The 20,148-nt window shown below is 51.4% G+C and overlaps 7 protein-coding genes across 7 annotated transcripts; 4 read left to right on the plus strand and 3 right to left on the minus strand.

Annotated features, from left to right (window-relative positions):
• Positions 1-1,421: 1,421 nt before the first annotated feature.
• On the minus strand, positions 1,422-6,544 carry KD926_010487 (uncharacterized protein; the record flags this gene model as incomplete). The annotated part of the gene is made up of 4 exons (XM_053102855.1): positions 1,422-3,233; positions 3,289-5,865; positions 5,923-6,224; positions 6,445-6,544. 4 exons carry the CDS (start codon positions 6,542-6,544, stop codon positions 1,422-1,424), a joined length of 4,791 nt encoding a protein of 1,596 aa, XP_052953733.1.
• A 1,188-nt stretch (positions 6,545-7,732) lies between these two features.
• On the plus strand, positions 7,733-8,461 carry KD926_010488 (uncharacterized protein; the record flags this gene model as incomplete). The annotated part of the gene is made up of 1 exon (XM_053102857.1): positions 7,733-8,461. One exon carries the CDS (start codon positions 7,733-7,735, stop codon positions 8,459-8,461), a length of 729 nt encoding a protein of 242 aa, XP_052953734.1.
• A 489-nt stretch (positions 8,462-8,950) lies between these two features.
• On the plus strand, positions 8,951-9,830 carry KD926_010489 (prefoldin subunit 5; the record flags this gene model as incomplete). Its single annotated transcript, XM_053102858.1, has 4 exons — positions 8,951-8,996; positions 9,072-9,358; positions 9,544-9,661; positions 9,757-9,830. The coding sequence occupies 4 exons, from the start codon at positions 8,951-8,953 to the stop codon at positions 9,828-9,830; spliced, it is 525 nt and encodes a 174-aa protein (XP_052953735.1).
• Positions 9,831-10,321: 491 nt separating this feature from the next.
• KD926_010490 (uncharacterized protein) lies at positions 10,322-13,152 on the minus strand (the record flags this gene model as incomplete). Its single annotated transcript, XM_053102859.1, has 9 exons — positions 10,322-10,997; positions 11,055-11,345; positions 11,409-11,998; positions 12,055-12,291; positions 12,347-12,476; positions 12,530-12,572; positions 12,636-12,977; positions 13,071-13,093; positions 13,148-13,152. 9 exons carry the CDS (start codon positions 13,150-13,152, stop codon positions 10,322-10,324), a joined length of 2,337 nt encoding a protein of 778 aa, XP_052953736.1.
• Positions 13,153-13,997: 845 nt separating this feature from the next.
• KD926_010491 (origin recognition complex subunit 1) lies at positions 13,998-16,552 on the plus strand (the record flags this gene model as incomplete). Its single annotated transcript, XM_053102860.1, has 3 exons — positions 13,998-14,810; positions 14,869-14,996; positions 15,058-16,552. 3 exons carry the CDS (start codon positions 13,998-14,000, stop codon positions 16,550-16,552), a joined length of 2,436 nt encoding a protein of 811 aa, XP_052953737.1.
• A 538-nt stretch (positions 16,553-17,090) lies between these two features.
• On the minus strand, positions 17,091-18,455 carry KD926_010492 (WD40 repeat domain-containing protein; the record flags this gene model as incomplete). Its single annotated transcript, XM_053102861.1, has 1 exon — positions 17,091-18,455. The coding sequence occupies one exon, from the start codon at positions 18,453-18,455 to the stop codon at positions 17,091-17,093; it is 1,365 nt and encodes a 454-aa protein (XP_052953738.1).
• A 410-nt stretch (positions 18,456-18,865) lies between these two features.
• Positions 18,866-19,971, plus strand: KD926_010493 (ankyrin repeat domain-containing protein; the record flags this gene model as incomplete). The annotated part of the gene is made up of 5 exons (XM_053102862.1): positions 18,866-18,923; positions 18,976-19,001; positions 19,104-19,232; positions 19,288-19,839; positions 19,921-19,971. The coding sequence occupies 5 exons, from the start codon at positions 18,866-18,868 to the stop codon at positions 19,969-19,971; spliced, it is 816 nt and encodes a 271-aa protein (XP_052953739.1).
• Positions 19,972-20,148: the final 177 nt, after the last annotated feature.

Here is a 20,148-nt window from a genome sequence, read left to right on the forward strand (position 1 = left end):
TGTGTGTGTGTGTGTGTGTGTGTGTGTGTATGTGTGTATGTGTGAGTCATTTACTCTGACTTCTCGCTATGAAAGCGATATGCAGGCTACTACAACTATGAATATCTATGTACGTACATGTAGAGTGATTCCTTCTTAAAAACGAACTTAGAGCCTCGTCAAGGCCTGCCGTGGCCTAATTGCTGCTCTCAATGTTAGGCTGCCCTCGTGGCGCGCGACTGCGGAACTGTTGTGACGCCTCAGCGAAGTCTAGCACGGCCTGGACTGTCCTGGCTTGCGAGACGGTAACTAGTTTACCTTTCTCACTTTGTTTTGAGCCTCCCAGCAGACTCAATATGCTATTGAATGCGTCCCCGGCTTCTCTTCTCAACTCTCTTCGAAGCATCCTCAAGTTTGGACAGACCACCAGTACGTGGGTGACTGTTCCTTGCGCTCCAAACTCGCACTGATCATCATCACTGAAGCCAACATGCTTGCGGTAGGTAGATAACCAATTGTGGATGAGAACAAACAGACAACACTGTCTAGAGAATAGTCTTAACCGGAGATCACAATCGACACAGAGAACCTATAAATCTGGAAGAGGCTGGCGACTGGATCCTATAGCAGCAACAGCTACTAAGGGCCTAGCTAGCCAATACTTTCAGATGAAGGTAGGACATGCAGCTACCGGATCATATCTATGCCGCATAAAATCTCGGGAAAGAGCGACCTGCCAAAATTGCCAAGCTCCTAGGAAGACAGTCTCTCATATACTAGCCAGCTGCAGACAATGGCGACGGCAACGAAAGGTACTATATACAGCTCTAGATAAAGCGGGAATAGTAAGACCTTCCGTGCAAGAAACCTACCCAGAAAGTAGGTTCTTCAAGGAGCCTAAAGCCACTAAAGCCCTACTGGACTTTATAGCTAATACAGGCGTGGCTCTTTCTGGAGAACAACACCAGAAGGACCAACACAGGGCAGAGAGAGATGATGAAAGGGGCCTAGAAACTCTAGAGGAGGCTGAACGGACCGGAGAAGGCTAACAGGAAGGGTGGCCTGGTCACATCTAGGCGTCACCCACCCCGCTAGAATCCCAAGGAGAGCAAACATGCTCAAAGGCCCTGCACAAGAAGGCGGTATGGGGCGAGGAAAAGGAACAGAATGTATACAAACGAGGGAATAGCCCTAGGAACTGATAGGGGCCTGAGGCCTAGCCTCAGGCCGACGACACACGGTCTGTCATAGCCCTAGGGGCTCGGTATGGACAATAAACTTGATTAAATAATGATAATAACTTGGATAAGGAATGAATCTGCAGAGAATGTAACAATGACTTTATTCTTTATCCCTCGATGTGTTTACTGTAATCTGGACGCAAATTTGAATCTATACGTAAACAAGCAAACAAAACCCACAAACCTGAACTTTTCTTCCTTTCAACCGAAAATCATCGTTTTCAACATATCCTTCTCCCCGCTGTTCTCTACTAGATTCTTAAACAACCCGCCCTGAATACCCATCAAGTCCTTCGGAGAGCCAAACTCAACCGCCTTGCCGGCATCCAGGACAAGAATCCGGTCGAAATCCGCAATCGTACTCAATCGGTGCGCGATGACTAGCAGGGTGGTGGCGTTGCGTCCGAACTCCGCGCGGATGGACATCTGGATCAACGCGTCGGTTTCCATGTCCACGGCGGAAGTGGCTTCGTCCAGAACCATGATCTTGGGGCGGGCGACGATAGCCCGGGCCAGACACAGGAGCTGCCGCTGTCCCTGGGAGACATTGAGGCCGCCCTCGGAAATCGTAGCGCCGAGAGATGTAAAGATGTTGGCATTGGCATTGGCGGTTGCGGTCGCCGTGTCTGGCGTCGTTGCGCCGGTGCTGCCTGGGTGTCGTGGCATGGCAGTGCGTGAAGTCAGAGTCTTATCGTCGTCAGAGGTAGAAGAGATCAAGTGCACGCGTGCCAATGTATCGTACAGGTCTTCGTCACTATATTCGTTAAACGGGTCCAAGTTCGAACGCACCGTCCCGGAGAACAGAACCGGGTCCTGCGGGATAATGGCCAATCGGCTGCGCAGATCATGAAGCTTGATCTTGGATACATCGAGTCCATCAATCATGATTTGGCCTTCGCGCGCTTCAAGGAACCGGAACAGGGCCAGAGTCAACGAAGACTTGCCTGCACCTGTCCGACCGACCACACCGACTCGCTGGTTCTTCTCGACGGTGAAGCTCAGACCATTAAGTACAGGAGGCAAGTCTGGCGCATACCCAACCACCAAGTCGGTCACCTCCAGCCGTCCTTCCGTGGGCCAGGCGGCGGGTGCATCGGCACCGCCCTGGTTCTCAAGCTCGATGGTGGAGTACTCGATAACGCGCTCGGTAGCGTTCATGTTCAGCTCGGTGCTGGCATACTGGCGCACGGCCATTGAGATGGCTGAGTTGTACTGAAGGGCAAAGCTAAGAGCGAATCCTGCCAGAGAGGCTGTGATGCCGGGAACGCAAACAACCAGGGCTGCGGTGAAAGTTGCGAAGATGGCACCAAGGAGGTTCATCCGGAAGCCAAGCCAACGGTTAAACAGCCACATGTTCCACCAGGCCTGGGCATGACAGTTGATCTTGTTGTAAATAATTCCAATGTAGGCATCGCTCTTGTTGAAGGCGCGGATGGTCACTAAGCCGGCCAAACTAGACCCGAATTGCTCAAACACAGGGCTCTTGGCAATCGACTCTATACGCTTAATCTCTCGCGCGCCAGCCAAATAGATCAGAGCCAGCTTGAGGGAGACCAAAAGCAGAGCGACGGCAAAGATGATCACCACGGGCGAGACAAGCATGCCGGCAACCAAGACCCCGAGCACCTCCAGGACCTTGGTAACCGTGAATCCAATATCGTACCCGAGTCGAGAGTCGATCATGTGGAAGTCCGCAGTGAATCTATTGAGAATTCGTCCAAGGGGAACGGTATCGAGCCATCGGAGCGGAGCGCGAAGCACAGCGAAAATCAGCCCTTTGAACAGGTTCCTCGAGCCCTTGACGGCGGCGTTGAGCATAAAATAGTATCTAGCTGTTCCAGCCACACAGGCAAGCACGGAAATGCCGACATAGACGCTCAGATACATGGCGAGATTGTCGTCTCTACGAGTCGTTCTCGGTTCATTCATCGGATGCTGCAGGAGGGCAGAGAACTGCTCGGAATGCGCCCGTGTGCTGGACGAAGAATTGGTCCAAATATTGACCCACCACGCCTGTTAGAATGAATAATCAGATGTGAGATATGTTCAGTAGGGGCATTCTACCTACTCGTCCGACCATGAGCGTCAAACTGCTGACATAGACCACGCTTGCCAGCAGCCAGTAAGTCCAATGGCCACCCTTGGACAAATAAGCCGTGTATACGGCCAGCTTTACCTTGCCAGTCTCGCGCTTCTCCTCTTCCACGAACTTCCTGGGGTTTTTGGTGCTCGTGAGCTCAGCCGGGGTAGCACCGTTCGTTGCCTTGCTCGGATGCTGACAAGAGGTATTCGAGATGACTTTCTGAGGCGCTGTTTCCTCGTCATTGAGAATCTCATCGCCCTCGGTGACTCCATCCGCAACATTTTCTTGCAGGATATCTTCCAGGTGATTTAACTTTTTCAGCTCATCGATCGTGCCCGCATACTGGACACAACCGTTATCCAGAAGCACCGAGTAGTCCGCACGAGGAAGACAGAGAGCGACATGATGCGTGACCAAAATTCGAGTGCGGTTCTGACCAAGTTCTCCAGTAAGAGCATGCTCATAGACATGACGGCCCGTGTGGGCATCCAGGGCGCTGAAAATATCATCCATGATGAGAATGCCTGCGCGAGAATACAATGCCCGAGCAAATGATACGCGCCACCGCTGGCCACCACTGAGATTGACGCCATTGGCGCCGATATCTGTCATTTCGCCATCGGGAAGCATATCGAAATCCTTTTGCAAGGCACATGCGAATAGCACCTTCTTATAGCGCTCTGGGTCGAACGGCAGCCCGAACAGGATATTGTCTTTGATCGTTGCGTTTTCAATCCACGGAATTTGGGCAACATAAGCGATGGCAGAGTCGATATTCCAGTTAGCGGAGGTTGCCAGGTGATCGAAACGGTCACCGATAGGAGGGGGAACAGGGACTTTGACAGTTCCTTCGAGAACTTCGCATTCTCCCAAAAGGCATGAAAGCAGCAGACTCTTTCCAGATCCAGTTCGACCAGACACGACACTAAGACCCTTCATGGGGAATGCCACATCCAAAACTCGAAGCGCAAACCGGTTCTCATCCACTGCCTCGTCCTCTATTTGATCTGCGGGCCATGCCACCGAAGCATTTTCAAAGGCGATATACTCAGCGGGGACCGTGTTGATGACCTTATCAGGTGTCTTCATGTACTTGTCAATGCGGTCTGCGCTGACCTTGGCTTCCAAACCATCCGCCACTATTTCTGGGACAATAGCCAGCGATTGCTCTAGGGAATTAAAAACTGACATGGCCGTGAAGGCGACTGACGCCTTGAGGCCATGATTAATCAGAGCATACACCATGAGAGACACAGCTGACAACCCAACAGGCCCGAGAATCCAAATTGAGATCAGGCCGATATCACAGAGGAACGAGGTCCACAAAGCCGTCAGCTCCGTCTCGCGCACCTCCCCGATGCGTTTCTGCCACTGCAGCTCTAGAGCAGAGAACTTGATCTGCCTGATTCCCTGAAGTACCTCCGTCACGACGGCCATTTTTTGGTCTCGGGCCTTCATCAGACGGTCCTGGGCATTGGTGTACTTCTTGGCGACGGAGACATTCAGCGGCGTGACGAGAACTGAAATACCCAGACCGGCAATTGTGCTGCGCCATCCGAGAATATTGACCAAGAAAACGCAGCCTAGGAGTACCTTGATTGTCGCGAGCGGGATGAGGTAGTAAAAGGTTGCAAAGTCCGCAATCCGCCTAGCGTCCATGGCAACAAGATTGATGACGCTCTGTCGGTTTTTCTTCAGTGCCTCTTCATCGCCGTCTTCATCTTCCTGCTCTTCCAGTAGTGTCTTGGACGAGGCGTCAGGCTTATCATCCGCACCTCTAGATTTCTTGGTATTCTTTGCATCCTTTCTGCGCATAGCCTTGGCAAAGATCGTGGCGGATAGTTCCTCGTAGATGGGAAGACCAAGCCGGTGGCAAATCACCCAGAACATCCAGGCCTCAATGCTGGAAGCCGCCAGCATCAGGATTCCCAAGGAAAGGACCCAAATCCAAGATTGGAGGGCAGCCCACGACTCCGTTCCGCGGGCTTCCATGGAGTTCAAGATATTATACAAAGCGACCTGGGGACAGAAACTCAGGAAGCAGGCTGCCACAGTCCACATCATCTGCAGACAAATGGACTTGTAGTGAGCGAAAATGATCGCTTTCCAAATCTTTCGCGATCTCAGGGCTCGCTCGAAGTTGGCTCGCAGGCTGTGTGCGCGCACGGGCAATGGCAGCTTCGGAAGACTGTCGATTTCCAGTGTCCTGTTTTTGACTGCATATTGGAGAAGAGTGTTGGCCCAGGAAAATGTGAATCGGCTGAGTACGGAGACTGTCAATTGCTGGTCTACCAGTTGGCCCTCAAAATACACGTCGGGTCGGCGCGGTAGGAGAGCGCAGAACAAGCCTCGGAAGAGTGCGCAGGCAATCTGCACGATCAGTAGAACGACCCAGGCGCGGGTGTGAGGGAGAGCTTTGCCGCCGTAAGAGGCTAAGTTGATCTGCGCCCCAGGAAGCGCTACGGCGATGAAACTGCCCCAAAGTGCATAGCCGGCGTGGTCAAATCGGTGTGTTGGCCGTGGCTCCGTGAAAAAGACAACCGTTTGAATGGAGAGAAAGACCTAGATTGGGATCAGACCTATGGTCACCGAGACAACTTTATTGGACTGAAACCATACCCAGACACCGAATTGCAGCCATACGAACGACGTGTAGTTGGTGCTGTCATTCAACGTTGTCAGAACGGCCAGAGCCAGCGTAACTAGTAGTCCGGAGATCGAGGTCAGGGTGATCAAGATTCGCTGCCATTTATCCGAAAATGCCCGCAGCGATTCCTCGGTTGCCTCGCCGTCATCATCACGATAGGCAACCTTTGCCAGTGACCGCTCATCTTCCCGGGCCGCCTTGCGCGCGACTCGGCTAGTGATACTCTTGATAGCCGGAATACAGATCAGACCGGCTAGTAACACGGCCAGACAGCCTATCGCGAAGGACATCCCCTGCGGATCAAGCATTCTCCATGTGGGATGTTGGTTCACGAGAGAAAGGGTGGAAGAAGACGGAACGGATTTTGCGAGGTTCTCACAACCCTAAGTCAACATGACATCCAAGCGGGAAAGCTTGACTCTAGAATTCTTCCAACTAATCCCTTGACTTCTGAGTCACACTGATTCCTAGGATTAGAACTCACCCTAACTTACTCAGGGCCGACTGCATGTTCTGTGGGTTGTTGCCAATCAATTTCCGTATCTTAGCGCCACGGAAGTCACCTGGTGGTGAACCTGAGGAGGTGCCCCACATTCAGCTGAGATGTAGACAGCAAGCCTTTTTATGAACTATAAACGAAGCATGTTTAGTCGACTATGGCATCGAAATCATTCCGTGCAAAACGATGGGCTTCAGGTCAGAAATAACCATGGCTCGATTGAGCATCCGCCCCCAGGTAAGTTTAGAGGAGTGGGACAAGTTCGCAGTCATGACCCACTTCCAAGAGGTCAGGTCACCTGTATTCACAGTTGATTCACAGTTCAAGGGCATGCTCAGATTTACTCAGTGAGCAAAAAGCGGCAAGGGCTGAGCAATAATACGGAAAGAGAATGCCAAGAAGTGGCAGAGGAAATTAAGTATATAGGAGTTGTAGATGTCTCAGGTACAAACTGCCTACTTTTTTCGCTGTTTGCTTAACTCCTCTAAACCTCTAAACTTGTAAAGCCTGGAAAGTCCTCTTCTTCCTCAATAAATTGATGGTTGTTCTCCAGTAGCTATAGATATTTATTTAAATTATCACCTGCAGTCTCTCTATCGATATTTACCGCCGCCCGGTTCTACACAGGTGGCTTGTAATTCGCTTATTATATCTTCTAATACCAACTCACCAGATAAACCTCTGCCGCCCAGCTATACGTAGAATAGGCGGGCAGTCGATGGTTATCAAATCCTAACTTTTATAGAATACGCTCCCTAGGACCCTGTCATATAATTATATGGAAATAGCGCCGGAGTGCATGCGCTTTGTTAACTGGTCTTTTTATTATATATTATAAGTCATCTCTTAGCATTGCACATCCCTTATACCCCATAGGAGGTCTTCAGTGAGGGCTATCGCCACTCTCTGACCGGACATTAATCAATACTACTACTACAATTCTATCGATATTTATTCGCAACACTCGCATCAATCTCTCCCGATACTCCACTCTTGGTCAATTCCTATTTTGATCACCGCGGTGACTCCGGCAACGAGGCTTCCTTCCTTATACTTCGTTAAATGAAAGGAAAGTGCAAATCGGGAAGGCAAGTATACCCTCTAATCACTCTGGAATCCTCTATGGCCTTTAACTTCTTGTTCTCATCGTGCTATCCACTCATCATCCATATATGTTCAGAACTATCCTTCAATCTTCTATACTTGGACAACTCTATTAATACTCTCACACAGCCTTTTTTACTACCATGACACAACCCTGCCTGACTCTCCCGAAAGCTCAAATGGCTAGACCTACCCAGCGCGTCGTTTTTCCTCCCTTCGAAGGCCTCTCTCAGGTCCCTCCTTTACCGAGCAATATGCAATATGCGCCAGATTACCTTCCTGAGCCGCACAATCAAGGATACAATCTTCCAGAAAGAACCAACATTACTCTGCCTACGATTTCCATACTCCAAGGCCGGCACGACTTTGACCGCTGGGTCTACTACGCCCAAGCCGCGTTGGATTGTTGGGACTTGACACAGTTGATCAATCCGCATCTACCTCGTCCCGATCCGATGAGCCGTGAATACATGAATTGGCGAAGGTGGGCCTTGTACGTATCAGGCTGGCTCAGATTACACATCTCGCCGGAGGTGGTGGAGAACATGATACTCTTTCATAAGCTGAACATGTATCCCGATGAGCTGATCTGCACGCTCTCGCAATTGCTCTTCGCCACTCTGCCCAATTTATTGGGCAATAAAGCGTACGAGACCGTGCTAAGAGGAGACTTCTATACCAGATCGGAGTATTTACATGCCATGTGGGGTAGGAGACTCTATTCGGTTCAACGGAACATAGAGGTGAATCTTTTCGGAATGGTCCTGACCATACTGAAAGCTTTGGAGAGTGAAATTCCCAAAACCGTCGCGGCTGAACGAGATACCCTTCGACAAGGTATTGTCTTGATAGTGGAGGAGACTCAGTTCAGTCAATTGCTTGTGAGGCTTTCAACTGCTGTTGAGTAGTTCTTCTGATGGATTTGAACCACGGCATTGCTGCTTATGGGATTTCAAAGGGGGGATGGATTTGTTTACTTTGTATGCTTTCTCTCTTTTACATTCTTCTGTCTTTGTAGAACTGCTATTCATGGCCAATAAATTAATATTCCAGACTATGCGAGATGCCCAACATGGTTGTCAGGGAGAAAAGGACTGTTTAAACGTTAGTTGCATATACAAACATAGTAAAGCCTCAGGCATCCAAAACACACTACAAGGAGTGCCCGCTGAATCAGCATCACGCTAAACTCAAACCAGAATCCCCGAACGTGACGCTCGAAAGAAAGATCTCCATCGTTCAACATCCGCAGCTCCTTTCGGCTCGACGGACCTCAACCCCTCAAGAGTGTCTCCGAAGCTCCTCTCCGGACCCTCGATCTCCAATTCCCTCCCCCTCAAAACTTCAGCTCACTCACCGTCCAAACCTCCCTTCGACCCTCCACACACCAAACAAAAATGCCCCCTCCAAACACCCCCGCATCCGACCCCCCTCCAGGCGCAGGTAAAGTCCCTCCTCCTCCAAATAAACACCTACAATCAAAACCCGCATAACTGACCACAACCCCTCGCCCAAAAGTCAACATCAACTCCCTCTCCTCCCAGCAGCTCCGCGCCCTGCAATCCCGCCTCTCCACGGAACTCGAACACCTGACCACCTCGCACGCCAAGCTGCGCGCCGCGCAGTCCAAGTTCCGCGACTGCGTGCGCTCCATCAACGAAGGCGTCCTGGGCTCGAAGAAGAAGGGCACCGACGGAAAAGATGATATCTTGGTGCCGTTGACTAGCTCGCTCTACGTGAAGGGGAAATTGGCGGATCGCGAAAAGGTCCTCGTTGATGTTGGGACGGGGTTTTATGTTGAGAAGGTGCGTCTTTTTTCTCCTCTCTAACCCTTTCTTTCTTGGTTTTCCTGAAGCATGGGCTCTGTTCTTTTGGATCTTTGGATTGGAGGACTTGGGGTGATTGAGGACATTTGTTGGATGGGGATGATTGCTCCGAAGATTCTGGATCGTGCAAATCAAGCCAACGCTAACTTGATGCAAATCAACAGACACCGCAAAAAGCGATCGAGTTCTACGACGACAAGATTAAGAGCCTAGATGCAAACTTGCTGGAATTGGAGAAGGTCGTGCAGACCAAGAGCTCGCAGCAGAGGCTCTTTGAAGACGGTATGTCATTCCCGGACTAGAATCGACGGTTCTATACTCGACTCCACCCGACCAGCTCTGAAAATTGGAATTCCCGCTAACGCGCTTGCTTATAGCACTGAGACAAAAACTGTTGAGTGAAGGTGCCGCTGGGGGATCGGGTCAGGCTGCCGCTGCCGGTGGCGGTTGAATTTGATGTATAGTTCCTGTGTAGGGAGTTCATGATTGGAAACTGTGAGCAGTTTCAGGTGGACTGGACTTTACTGGGTGGATGAATACCATCTTGGTAGGACTTGTGAAAATCAGATTTGAGATTATACCAGCGTAAATAGAGCTTGCTGGATTGATAGAGTCCAGTCATCAAAATGATAGGAACAAGAATTTTCGGTGATTGGTCTGTATTTGGAGACCAGAACATACGCCATAACTATAGCGACTCTTTTATTCCTACCGGAAGACTACAGTGTTCTTTACTCTACGTCCGGATTCCCCCCCGGTAGGTCCTACGGGGCTCTCCCTGCCTCTCTACACCCCTCCCTCCCTTTTCACCAGCAGTCCGCCCCCGGCAGCTGAACCTTCTTCTTTAGGAAAATTTGGAAGAAGAAAGAAAAAGAGAAGCAATTATTATTCATTAACGGAGCAGCGCAACATAAAAAACCCGAAAACCAATCACATTCCTCATTAAAACAAAGTGCCTAGGTCTGCCTGCATCAAACCGGTACCCTGAGATCCCAAAGTAGTCGGATCCTGTGAAGCAGGTCGTGGCTTCTTGGTACTGGAAAACTTCGGAGAGGAGCGCTCGGCCGCAATGTTTGGTGAAGTCGAGCCAAGGACCGCAGCTATCTTCTTGACCAAGGACATAAATTCCCAGAAGCCCGTGTTCTTGCCTTCAAACGGGGATACCTGGGCTGGGAAGAATGTATCAAGATCGGTGTTGTAACCAGCTGAATGCCCGACTGACAAATTCGCGTGGCCTCCTAGCAAATTGTCCCATTGGGGATCAAAGATAGATGCACCCCATGATGTCGATGGGACACTAGAGATTTCGCTGCTCACCATAGCCGCTAGGCCTTGCGCTTGGAAGTTTTGAGTGTTGACGCGACTATATTCGTCATATCGAGCAATTTCGAGGATGTAATCGGTGTTTTTCAGGAGATACCGCATGGCTGTCTTTTCCACAAACCTGGCCACCGGAGCTGATTGGGGAAACATCACCTTCCTCTGAGGCTCTGCACAGATGTCGCGCATGGTCCCAGAACGGCGGAATGCGATTAAACGAGAAAATGACTTCAGGGAGTCATCGATCGACGATGCTTCGTAAAACTCCAAAGACTTGACCTCGAGCTGCCAGTCGGATCTACACCAGTTTAGCTCGCTATAACTGATTAGGAAGGAGAGGCTCAGGCGGATTTACCTTTCAAAATCAATGACCCCAATCTGCAGAGGTGCCTGCCTCTCAGTATCTTGGCCACTCTTGCGAGGTCTGAGCCATCGTCTCTGCGTAATCTCATACTCTTGTGCACCGGGGCTTCTCGCAAACTCTGCTTCAAGCCGGAGCATCGAACTGTTCGAGCCTATAAACTCGAAATTGACAGAGTACGCAAGCTCTACATCCTCCAACGAAGAGCATGTAGTATCGTAGGGCTCGAATAGATGAGTTGCTTTGTAGCATCTTGCAAGAAGTCTTTTTTGGTCGACTTTCAATCTAACTCGCATTTGATTGTTAGCCGGCAGGTCGAATATCAATGAGATCAGAGAAAGAGCATACCCGGGGATCAAGCGGCCTTTGGTTTGGTCGTACAGCAGCATCTCTCGGAACTCTTCAAACCCATACCAGGATTTGTCTTCTTTGGGAAGTCGGTAATTCTCAAGAATGAATGAGCCAATATTCACTCGCATGCGCAAATGACCACGGACGAAAACAAGTCCCCGCAACGATTTTTCGACGGCGTTCAGAATGCGCCCATTGTTCTTCGACTGTATAAGCTTTGCTCGGCTGCGCCAGCTTTCCAATTCAGATTCACACAATGGGGTGCCGGAGAGCGAGGGCTTGTGCAGGGTATTGCTCTCTTGAACAACAATCTTTCTTTTCATATATCCTGCCGCTGGTGGCTCGACAATGTAAACTTTGGATACGATATTGCTATTCGCAACCCCTTCGGCCCATTTAGTTCTCAAAAGGTCGGCGATGTGCTTGATGATATCATGGTCATGACCAAGAATACGAATGAAATCTGGTGAATCCTTTGGAATGAAGACATGGCATAGGAACTTGGATCTGATTAGGTCAAGGGATTCAAGCTCGGGTCCAAGTGCCTCTTTGATGGTAGGTCCCTCTTTAGGCCAGAGAAAAAGCAACTAAGAGGCCGAGTCAGTAAGCGAGTATTGCGAGAAGAATTGTTTCATGTGCTGACCTGCTCTGGAAATACGTAGGGCATGTCCGGTGCCTTCCTCAACTGGGTCATGATGCTCTCGTGTCTCTCTACCATCTCGGCATTTGCCTCTTTGTTGACTGAATGGGCGAGGATTTTTGGCCATTCAACTTTCTTGCTGCTGAACGTACGTTGCAGACTAATGCACTTCGAAATGATACCTTCAAGCAGTTCCTTTGCAGCGGTAACCTGGGCCTCTTCACCCCATATGCACATTACCTTTCAATCATTAGTACTTCGAATTCGGTATTCTTAAGGAATCTCAGTAGCTCACCGTTTCTTTATACAAGGGTGGCTTTACATATGCACCAGTCCTCTTGCTGATAGCATCAAATACCTCCTGCTGGGGATGAGCTTCCGAATGGGCTCCGCCTAAAACATGCCTTCTTGCCACTCCAAAAAACCTGCATGTCGATTAGTATATTAGTGTATCCCACAGCGAAGATACAGAACATACTCATGTTTGAAGGAACCAAAGGGGGCGGGCAACGTCAAGGAATCTGGAAAATTTAGAGTTCGTCAGTGCTTTCTATCAATAGACATGGAACATCGATGGCACTCACAAGTTGGCTCGCTTCCCGATCTCCATTTTGACTTGGCAGGGGAGTCCTGAAAGAGATTCCTTAGCTGACGAGACGAGGGAGGAACTGCAGACCACGATGTATCACGGAACCCACCGCGGCCGCGGCTTTTCGGTGGTACGCGAGCCCAGCCTCTTGACCGATTCTCGAAGGATGACTTTCCACTAGGTATCTCAATCGGTATTCCACCCTTTGGCTTTTGGCTGGGAGGCTTTTTCGCGGCAGGGCCTTGGGTTTTGGAAATGGGCTCTTGAGTTGTAGTAGGCTTGGAAGCTGGCTTGGGCTCTTTCAGCTTGACACATCCGTATCCAGGCAAGTTCCATTCTGCAAAAAGAGTCAGCAATCTTTGTGGGTACAGTAGATAACTCACTAGACAGAGAAACTCAGATCTAATGGGGAGCAGGGAGTCAATCTAACCTTGCGCGCCTGAAGTCTCGTGGCTACAGTAGAGTTAGCTGATATAGAAAACTAGAGTAGACTGGCCATTTACTTACTCCATTCTTCGTAGGCCGAACGTGGCAACAACCAGTAAGATAACAGACGATAAGAGAGGACCGCTACTGTGAGAGCTTGATGCAATGACACTAGAGAGTCAAGCGAGAGCAGTGTGTGCTGACCAACAGTTAGACACCCTACTGCTGTACGAGCGGAATTCAGACTATGAGAAACGATAGAATGAAGTACGACAAAGAGTAGACGACTATCTACAGATAAATACAGACCAGGAACGAGAAGAGGAAAGATTACAGAAGAGGGGGGTGGTTCAGAGAGGAGCAATGAGAAGTGAAAGAAAGAAAACCAGTGAAGGAAACACTGGGGAGGGCCCAGAAGGGAATGACACGTGCCGTGCTTGTTGTCTTTGTCAAACGGGCAGGTGAGGGGAAGTACCTTCCCTGTAAATTTCCGAGCAGTGGTACCTCCCACCAGGTTTAAGACATAAGGTTAATGGCCGCCAGTGGGACCGGATAGCTGCATTGGCTGTGAATTTCTGGAGTGAATCCTGGAGACTCTCTCCTAGGTTGATAGTGCAACCTAGAAGAACCTAGAAGAACATGGAAGATATCAGAGTAGATGATTCTGAGAATTCACTGAAATCACCATGCAGAGGTGAAATCCCTCATTCCATCCATCTACCTACCTGTAGTCACTGGTGATTGTATAGATCCAACGGAGACCTTGGATTGGCTGATCAGCTGCGATCTGCGCTAAGCCCGAATGGGAAAAAAGTGGACGACGCGCCTTTCCTTTCCCGACGTGATGCTTCTTTTTCTCCCTGCGCCAGCTTTGCCTTCCCTGCCGTTCAAGCTTTCCCCCGGATATTGCTCCTAGCCATTGACGCCCTTCATGACGGAGATGACTCCAGACCCTGCGGACGAATCTAATCAATTGCAGGCTCACAAGCGCAATGCTCGAAAGCGCGCCCAGCAGTGGATGACCAAGGGAGGCCTGGTCCGCGACGACTCCGACGACGAGCTTGGCGATGAAGACCTCCCTTGGGACTGGATATACGACGAAGACGCCGAGGATAATGCGGTAGAAAACACAGCGGCCGGTGCTGCGGACGATACCCCGAGGTCAAGCCGGAGACGCTCAACCCGCCCGAACGCAAAGAACCGCCGAAGGATCGTCGGAGCTCGGATGGGCTCGTTCGAATGCCGACTGGGACAAGTGGTGCTTCTCAAGTCTCCCGAGCCTGGGAAAGATTGGGTTGGCATCATTACCGAGTTTCTGGAAGAAGATGACGATGAGGCTGAGGGAGAGGTCCTTAAATCGGTCAACATCATGTGGTTCGCCTCGCCGGATGAGTTCATGTCAACACGAAACAAGCGACGGTCGGATGCTTTGTCCAATGAGCAGTATCTGACGGCGGATCTCAACATAAACCCTCTGTCCTCGATCAATGGTAAAGCCATGGTGATGTCAAAGGATGCTTTTTACGCCAAGTACCCGAACGGCACCCCTCCGAAGGGAAAGGACGAATTGGCCGAGTACAACAAGTGCATTGTCTGCCGCAGAGGAGTCAATCAACTCCAGGGACGATACACCGATGAGTTTGTTTGGGAACAAGTCTACCAAGAAGATAAGATCTTCGACCTGATTAGCATGATCAAGAACGGCCTGAAATCGGCCAAGAAGCGCAAACAAGTTGACAATGATGTGAGTTGCCGCTCACATCATGACCCGAGGGTATTCACGATGCTAATAGATCCAATAGTATGAGGACATCAAAGAGGACGATGACTTCACACCCACGACCCCGAGAAAAAGACAGAAAGTCGCCTCGACGGCTACCACTCCTCAGTCACGACGACAAAAGCCTCTGACAACGCCAACTCACAAGAGGTAAGGCGCGCATACCTTTCCCCATAACAACCAATATAGACACTAATTGTATCTTTGATAGAATCGTTGTCAAGAGACCGCTCGAGTTCACCCCTCTCGGAACTCGCGTTCTCTCTCCTACCCACTTTGCTTCCCCATACCGTCAGGCACGCAACCTGTTGCATGTGTCCACAGTCCCCACGTCGCTTCCATGCCGAAAGAACGAGTTCGATACAGTCTATACGCACTTGAGCTCTGCGATCATGGAGGGGACCGGAACCTGTATCTATATTTCCGGGACGCCGGGAACGGGGAAGACGGCAACAGTGCGTGAGGTAGTTGCGCAGCTCAATGGCGCAGTGTTAGCGGAGGAGATGGATGATTTCATCTTCGTCGAAATCAACGGAATGAAAGTGACAGATCCTCACCAATCTTACTCGCTATTGTGGGAGGCTCTGAAAGGTGACCGCGTTTCTCCTTCCCACGCACTCGACCTATTGGAAAGGGAATTCTCACATCCGTCCCCTCGACGAGTGTCGTGTGTCGTTCTCATGGATGAACTGGATCAACTTGTCACGAAGAACCAGTCTGTGATGTACAATTTCTTCAACTGGCCAGCCCTGCGCCATTCCCGTCTCATTGTCCTTGCCGTCGCAAACACCATGGACTTGCCCGAGCGAACCCTCAGCAACAAGATCTCCAGCCGTCTAGGCCTGACTCGTATCACGTTCCCCGGCTACAAGCATACCGACCTCATGGAGATTATCAGCACCCGCCTGGCAAACGTTCCAGGAAACATTGTCGATGCGGACGCCGTCCAATTTGCCAGTCGAAAGGTAGCCGCCGTCAGTGGTGACGCTCGCCGCGCATTGGACATCTGCCGTCGCGCCGTGGAAATCGCAGAGCAGACCAGCGATGCCGCGGCCAGGGTCTCAAGCTTAGATCAACCCAATGGCGACGACACCGAGTCCCTTCCCCCGACCCCTAGCAAGACCCCGGCTCGCAAACAAAAATCCACCAAACAAGCCACCCTCCCTACGATCAGCGAATCGCCTTCAAAAGACCCTCCTCCCCAGAAACAATCTACCGGCCGCGTTACCATCGCCACCATCAAGCAAGCGATCCAAGAAGCCACCTCCACCCCCCTCCAACAATCCCTCCGCTGCCTGCCCCTCTCCGCCAAACTCTTCCTCGCCGCTCTCCTGGCCCGCATCAAAAGAACCGGCATCTCCGAATCCACCTTCGGCGACGTCATCGATGAAGCGAAACGGATCGCCGACGCCGCTGTAGCCGTGGCAGGTGCCGCCGGCACCGGAGTCAAAGAGTTCCTGCTCAGTGGCGGGAGTAACACATCACGTGTGCGATCCCTCGGCCACGCCGCCATGGAGCTCATGAACTCGGGTGTCCTGGCCGTTGAATACGGGACCGGAGCCCGAGGACCTGCCGGCAACGCCTTGCTATCGAACAGGGGAGACCGCACGGGGAAAGTGAGGCTCCGAGTGGCCGTCGAGGATGTCAAGATTGCTTTCCGAGAAGATGTCGAAGCGAAGGCGCTGGGACTGGGGATGGATTCTTAGACACCTAACTGTCCTTTTATCGTTCCCAAGGTAAACGTTAGGAAGCATATATGGCGTATATCAGTGCGGTGGTATTCAGATCATCTAGAAATTCGGCGGGTAGCTAGTACACAACCACGTAAGTCGATAGTTTAATTATAAATGATACCCATTCTACTTTATATCGATGTCAAAGCACAACAGTGAACACACAGCCATAGATAGTTTAAGTAAAGAATCTTACGTTTCATATAATACAAACAACCACAGGGTGGCAAAGAATAAAGAATAAAGAAGAGTCAGTCAATCAATTCCTTTTGCAAACCCTCCCCAATTCCAACAGATAAGTAACTGGATGACATCAAAAACGCTGAACGCCTCAAAGTGCGCAGAACATGTAAATAATTTCGAGAGATGGATGGTCAAAGTAAGTAGGTAGGTTAAAGGTTTCTTTAGGTCGGTGGATTCCCTTCTCCTTGAAAAAGATAGAGAAATTAATCCAACCGTTTAATAGCGCGGGGGTATAAGAAAGAGAGGCAGACAGGATGTAAGAAGGAATCTAATATCTCTGACGGCCCAGCGTAGGTGCCCAGGTAACGGGATGCGACTCGGGCGTGGCCTCATCATCCTGCTTCCAGACCTTGATGGTCTTATCGGCTTCGCCGGTGATCAGACGCAGACCGGTGCGGTCGAAGGTGGAGGCCATGATGCCGGCTTCGGCGTCCAGGGAACCGGGCTGGGCGGTGGTGTCGATGGACTGGAAGCGGTAACCGGTCTTCCAATCCCAGAAGGACATGGAGCCGTTGTCGCCGCCGGAGAAGAGGACGTTGTCTTCGTTGACGGCGAGCGAGTTGATGACGGCGTTGTGGCCGTCGAAGTTCTGCATGAAGTCGCCCTCCGGGCACTTCCATTGCTTGATGCTGCCGGTGCTGGCACTGGCGAAGGTGAATTCCCGGGGATGGGTGACGATGTTCCGCACGCCCTTCTTGTGGTGGGTGAGCACGCCCATGGACTTGCCCGCGGCGAGATCCCACAGTCGCACGGTGGCGTCGAGCGAGCCGGAGATGATCTGCGGGTCGGCTTCCTGGCATTGCACGTCGGCGATGGTGCCCTTGTGGCCAGTCAGGACGTGCACGTTGCTTCGGGTCCGCATGTCCCAGACTCGGACGGCGCCGTCACGACCACCAGTGACCAGGAGGTCGAGACGCGGGTGAAGACCCAGCGTGTACACACCACTGAGATGACCGTGGTAGTGGCGGATGACCTTATTCGTTTCCAAATCCCAGCACTTGACCATCTTATCTTCACCGCAGGAGAAGAGATACGGGTGGCGAGGCGACACCGCCAGGCCACGCACCGTCGAGATGTGACCCGTCAGCGTCAAGCGCAGGGCGCCCGTCGCAAGGTTCCAGATCTTGATCGTTCGGTCACCCGCACCACTAGCAAACCACTCGTTGTTCGGCTCCACGGCCAAAGCCCGCACCCATCCCAAGTGTCCGGAAATCACACGCATCAGCTTCCAAGGCGCATGCCAGTCGGGTCTCTGTTGTCGCGTCGCGGAGGGTCGCTGGATCAGACTCTTGGGTTCGTTCTCGCCACCGACGCCACCGGCCTGGGGACCAGCAGGTCTCTTCACCAGGGACATGGAGGCGCCGCTACCGTCCACGGGCGCTTGCGCCTGCATGCGAGTCTTTGGCCGCTTTGCGCGCCCGGCGGCGGCAGCGTTAGCTTGCTTTTCGGCGAGAGCTGGCGGGAGCTCCTTCACATCCTGGTATTCAGCTTTGCGGCGGTACGAGACTCCGATTGAGCCGTTTCCTGTCGAGGGCGTGACCATGAGGTAGTCGGATCCGAACAGTTCGGCGGTTCTTTTGGCAGACGTGCGCACGGCATCTTCCGGCGAAAGGGGGGATGGAGCGACGTCCATTTTTGCGATTGAAGGGTGTGTAGTGTTGTAGGGTCAAGAATCTCGAACGGTGGCGGAGCTACTTCGACGTGATCGCGAGAGGCGTGAACGAGAAAGAGCGTGTCGTTAGGATCCTAATCCCCTGTCAAGGGCTAGGGCTGTTGAATGCGGGGAATAATGGAGGTCCAAGATCCTCCAAATACTGCTCGACAAACAGAGAACACGTCCGGAAAAGCGAATGGTGGACGGCGAAAGGGAGTGGGAGGAGGAAGTGCGACGGACGGGACGAGATCGACTTAATTTCCTGTTCGACTTTTGGCGGAGAGCTGTTGATGCCTGAGGCAGTAAGGCAGTAAGATGTCGACTCCCGCTCGTTCTTATCGCATCTCCGACAATCATCCGATCTCTCCAGAACCGCCATCGATAACACCATGGATCCCGATCACGACGCCAAATTCCCTCTCCACGAGGCTGCTCGGGAGGGCAAAAGTACGCATTTCCATCCGTATGAGTACTGCGCATAATCTCTAACTTTCTCTAGCTCAAACGGCCGAATCTCTCGTGAACGTGAGTGCCCGCAAACTGCCCCGCATCCATCCGCCAAAGCTGTCTCCAGCTAATGGACAGCACCGATGATATGCTGGACAACATAATCTAACGAAATCCCAGGCGAACCCGAAGCTAGCCAACACGAAAGATGACGATGAACGTCTACCCATTCACTGGGCCGTTGCATACAACCACCTTCCCATCGTCGAGCTTCTAGTGTCGACCAAGAACTTTGATCCCGATGTCGAGGTTTGCGCCATCGTTTCATCCACGGTTCATAGAAAGAAACTCATGAGATTCATAGGACGGATCAGGCTGGACCCCGTTGATGATTGCATCCAGCTTGAAAAACGCAGAAGGCGACCCGATCATCGAGCTATTACTTCGAAAAGGCGCCGACGTAACAGCCAAGAGTAACTCCGGTCAGGTACACACCACTCCCTCCACTCCCTCCACTCCCCATGCACGCAAGAGAAGCAAAGAAAAACAGACCGCTGACCATCGAATGAACGGCATCCCTACACAGAATGCACTCCACTTCGCAACCTCCAAAGCCAATATCTCCACCGTCCGCACCCTAATAGCCAATAAATGCAGCGCCAGAGTTAAGGATAAGCGCGGACAGCTACCCCTTCACCGGGCCGCCGCGATCGGGTCGACGGCCATCATCAACATTCTGCTGAAAGATGGAAAGAGTCCAGCCAATGCGACGGATATGGATGGCATGACGGCGCTGCATCATGCTATCTGTGAAGGCCATGGCGACGCTGCGATCACGTTGCTCAAGGCAGGTGCGGAGACGGATAAGAGGGATGCTGATGGGAGATTGGCGATCGATATGGCTCCTGATGGGAAGGTTTGTTTTACTTTCCCCCTGGTTTGACGCTACCTGGTAGTTCTGGCTTGGTTGAAGATGATGCTAATGGTTTGGATCTAGGTCAAGGGGTATATAATCCAGACTGCTGAGAGGGAAGGCATTGAATTGTAAAAAGACTATGGTCCTGATGACGCGGATTAGCAAAGAGAAAGGGGGCGTAACAATCCAGATACCCAGACTTTATGTATGCAACGCCATGCAAGACCTCTTTCTTCCTACATCAATTCAATATAACCAGCATGAAGTCAAGGTCATTCAATCGCCGCGGTGACCACCGCGAATGAGATT

This window comes from Aspergillus affinis, assembly GCF_023601865.1.
Source record: "Aspergillus affinis strain CMG 70 chromosome Unknown NODE_80_length_173233_cov_86_490142, whole genome shotgun sequence".
Taxonomy (NCBI): domain Eukaryota; kingdom Fungi; phylum Ascomycota; class Eurotiomycetes; order Eurotiales; family Aspergillaceae; genus Aspergillus; species Aspergillus affinis.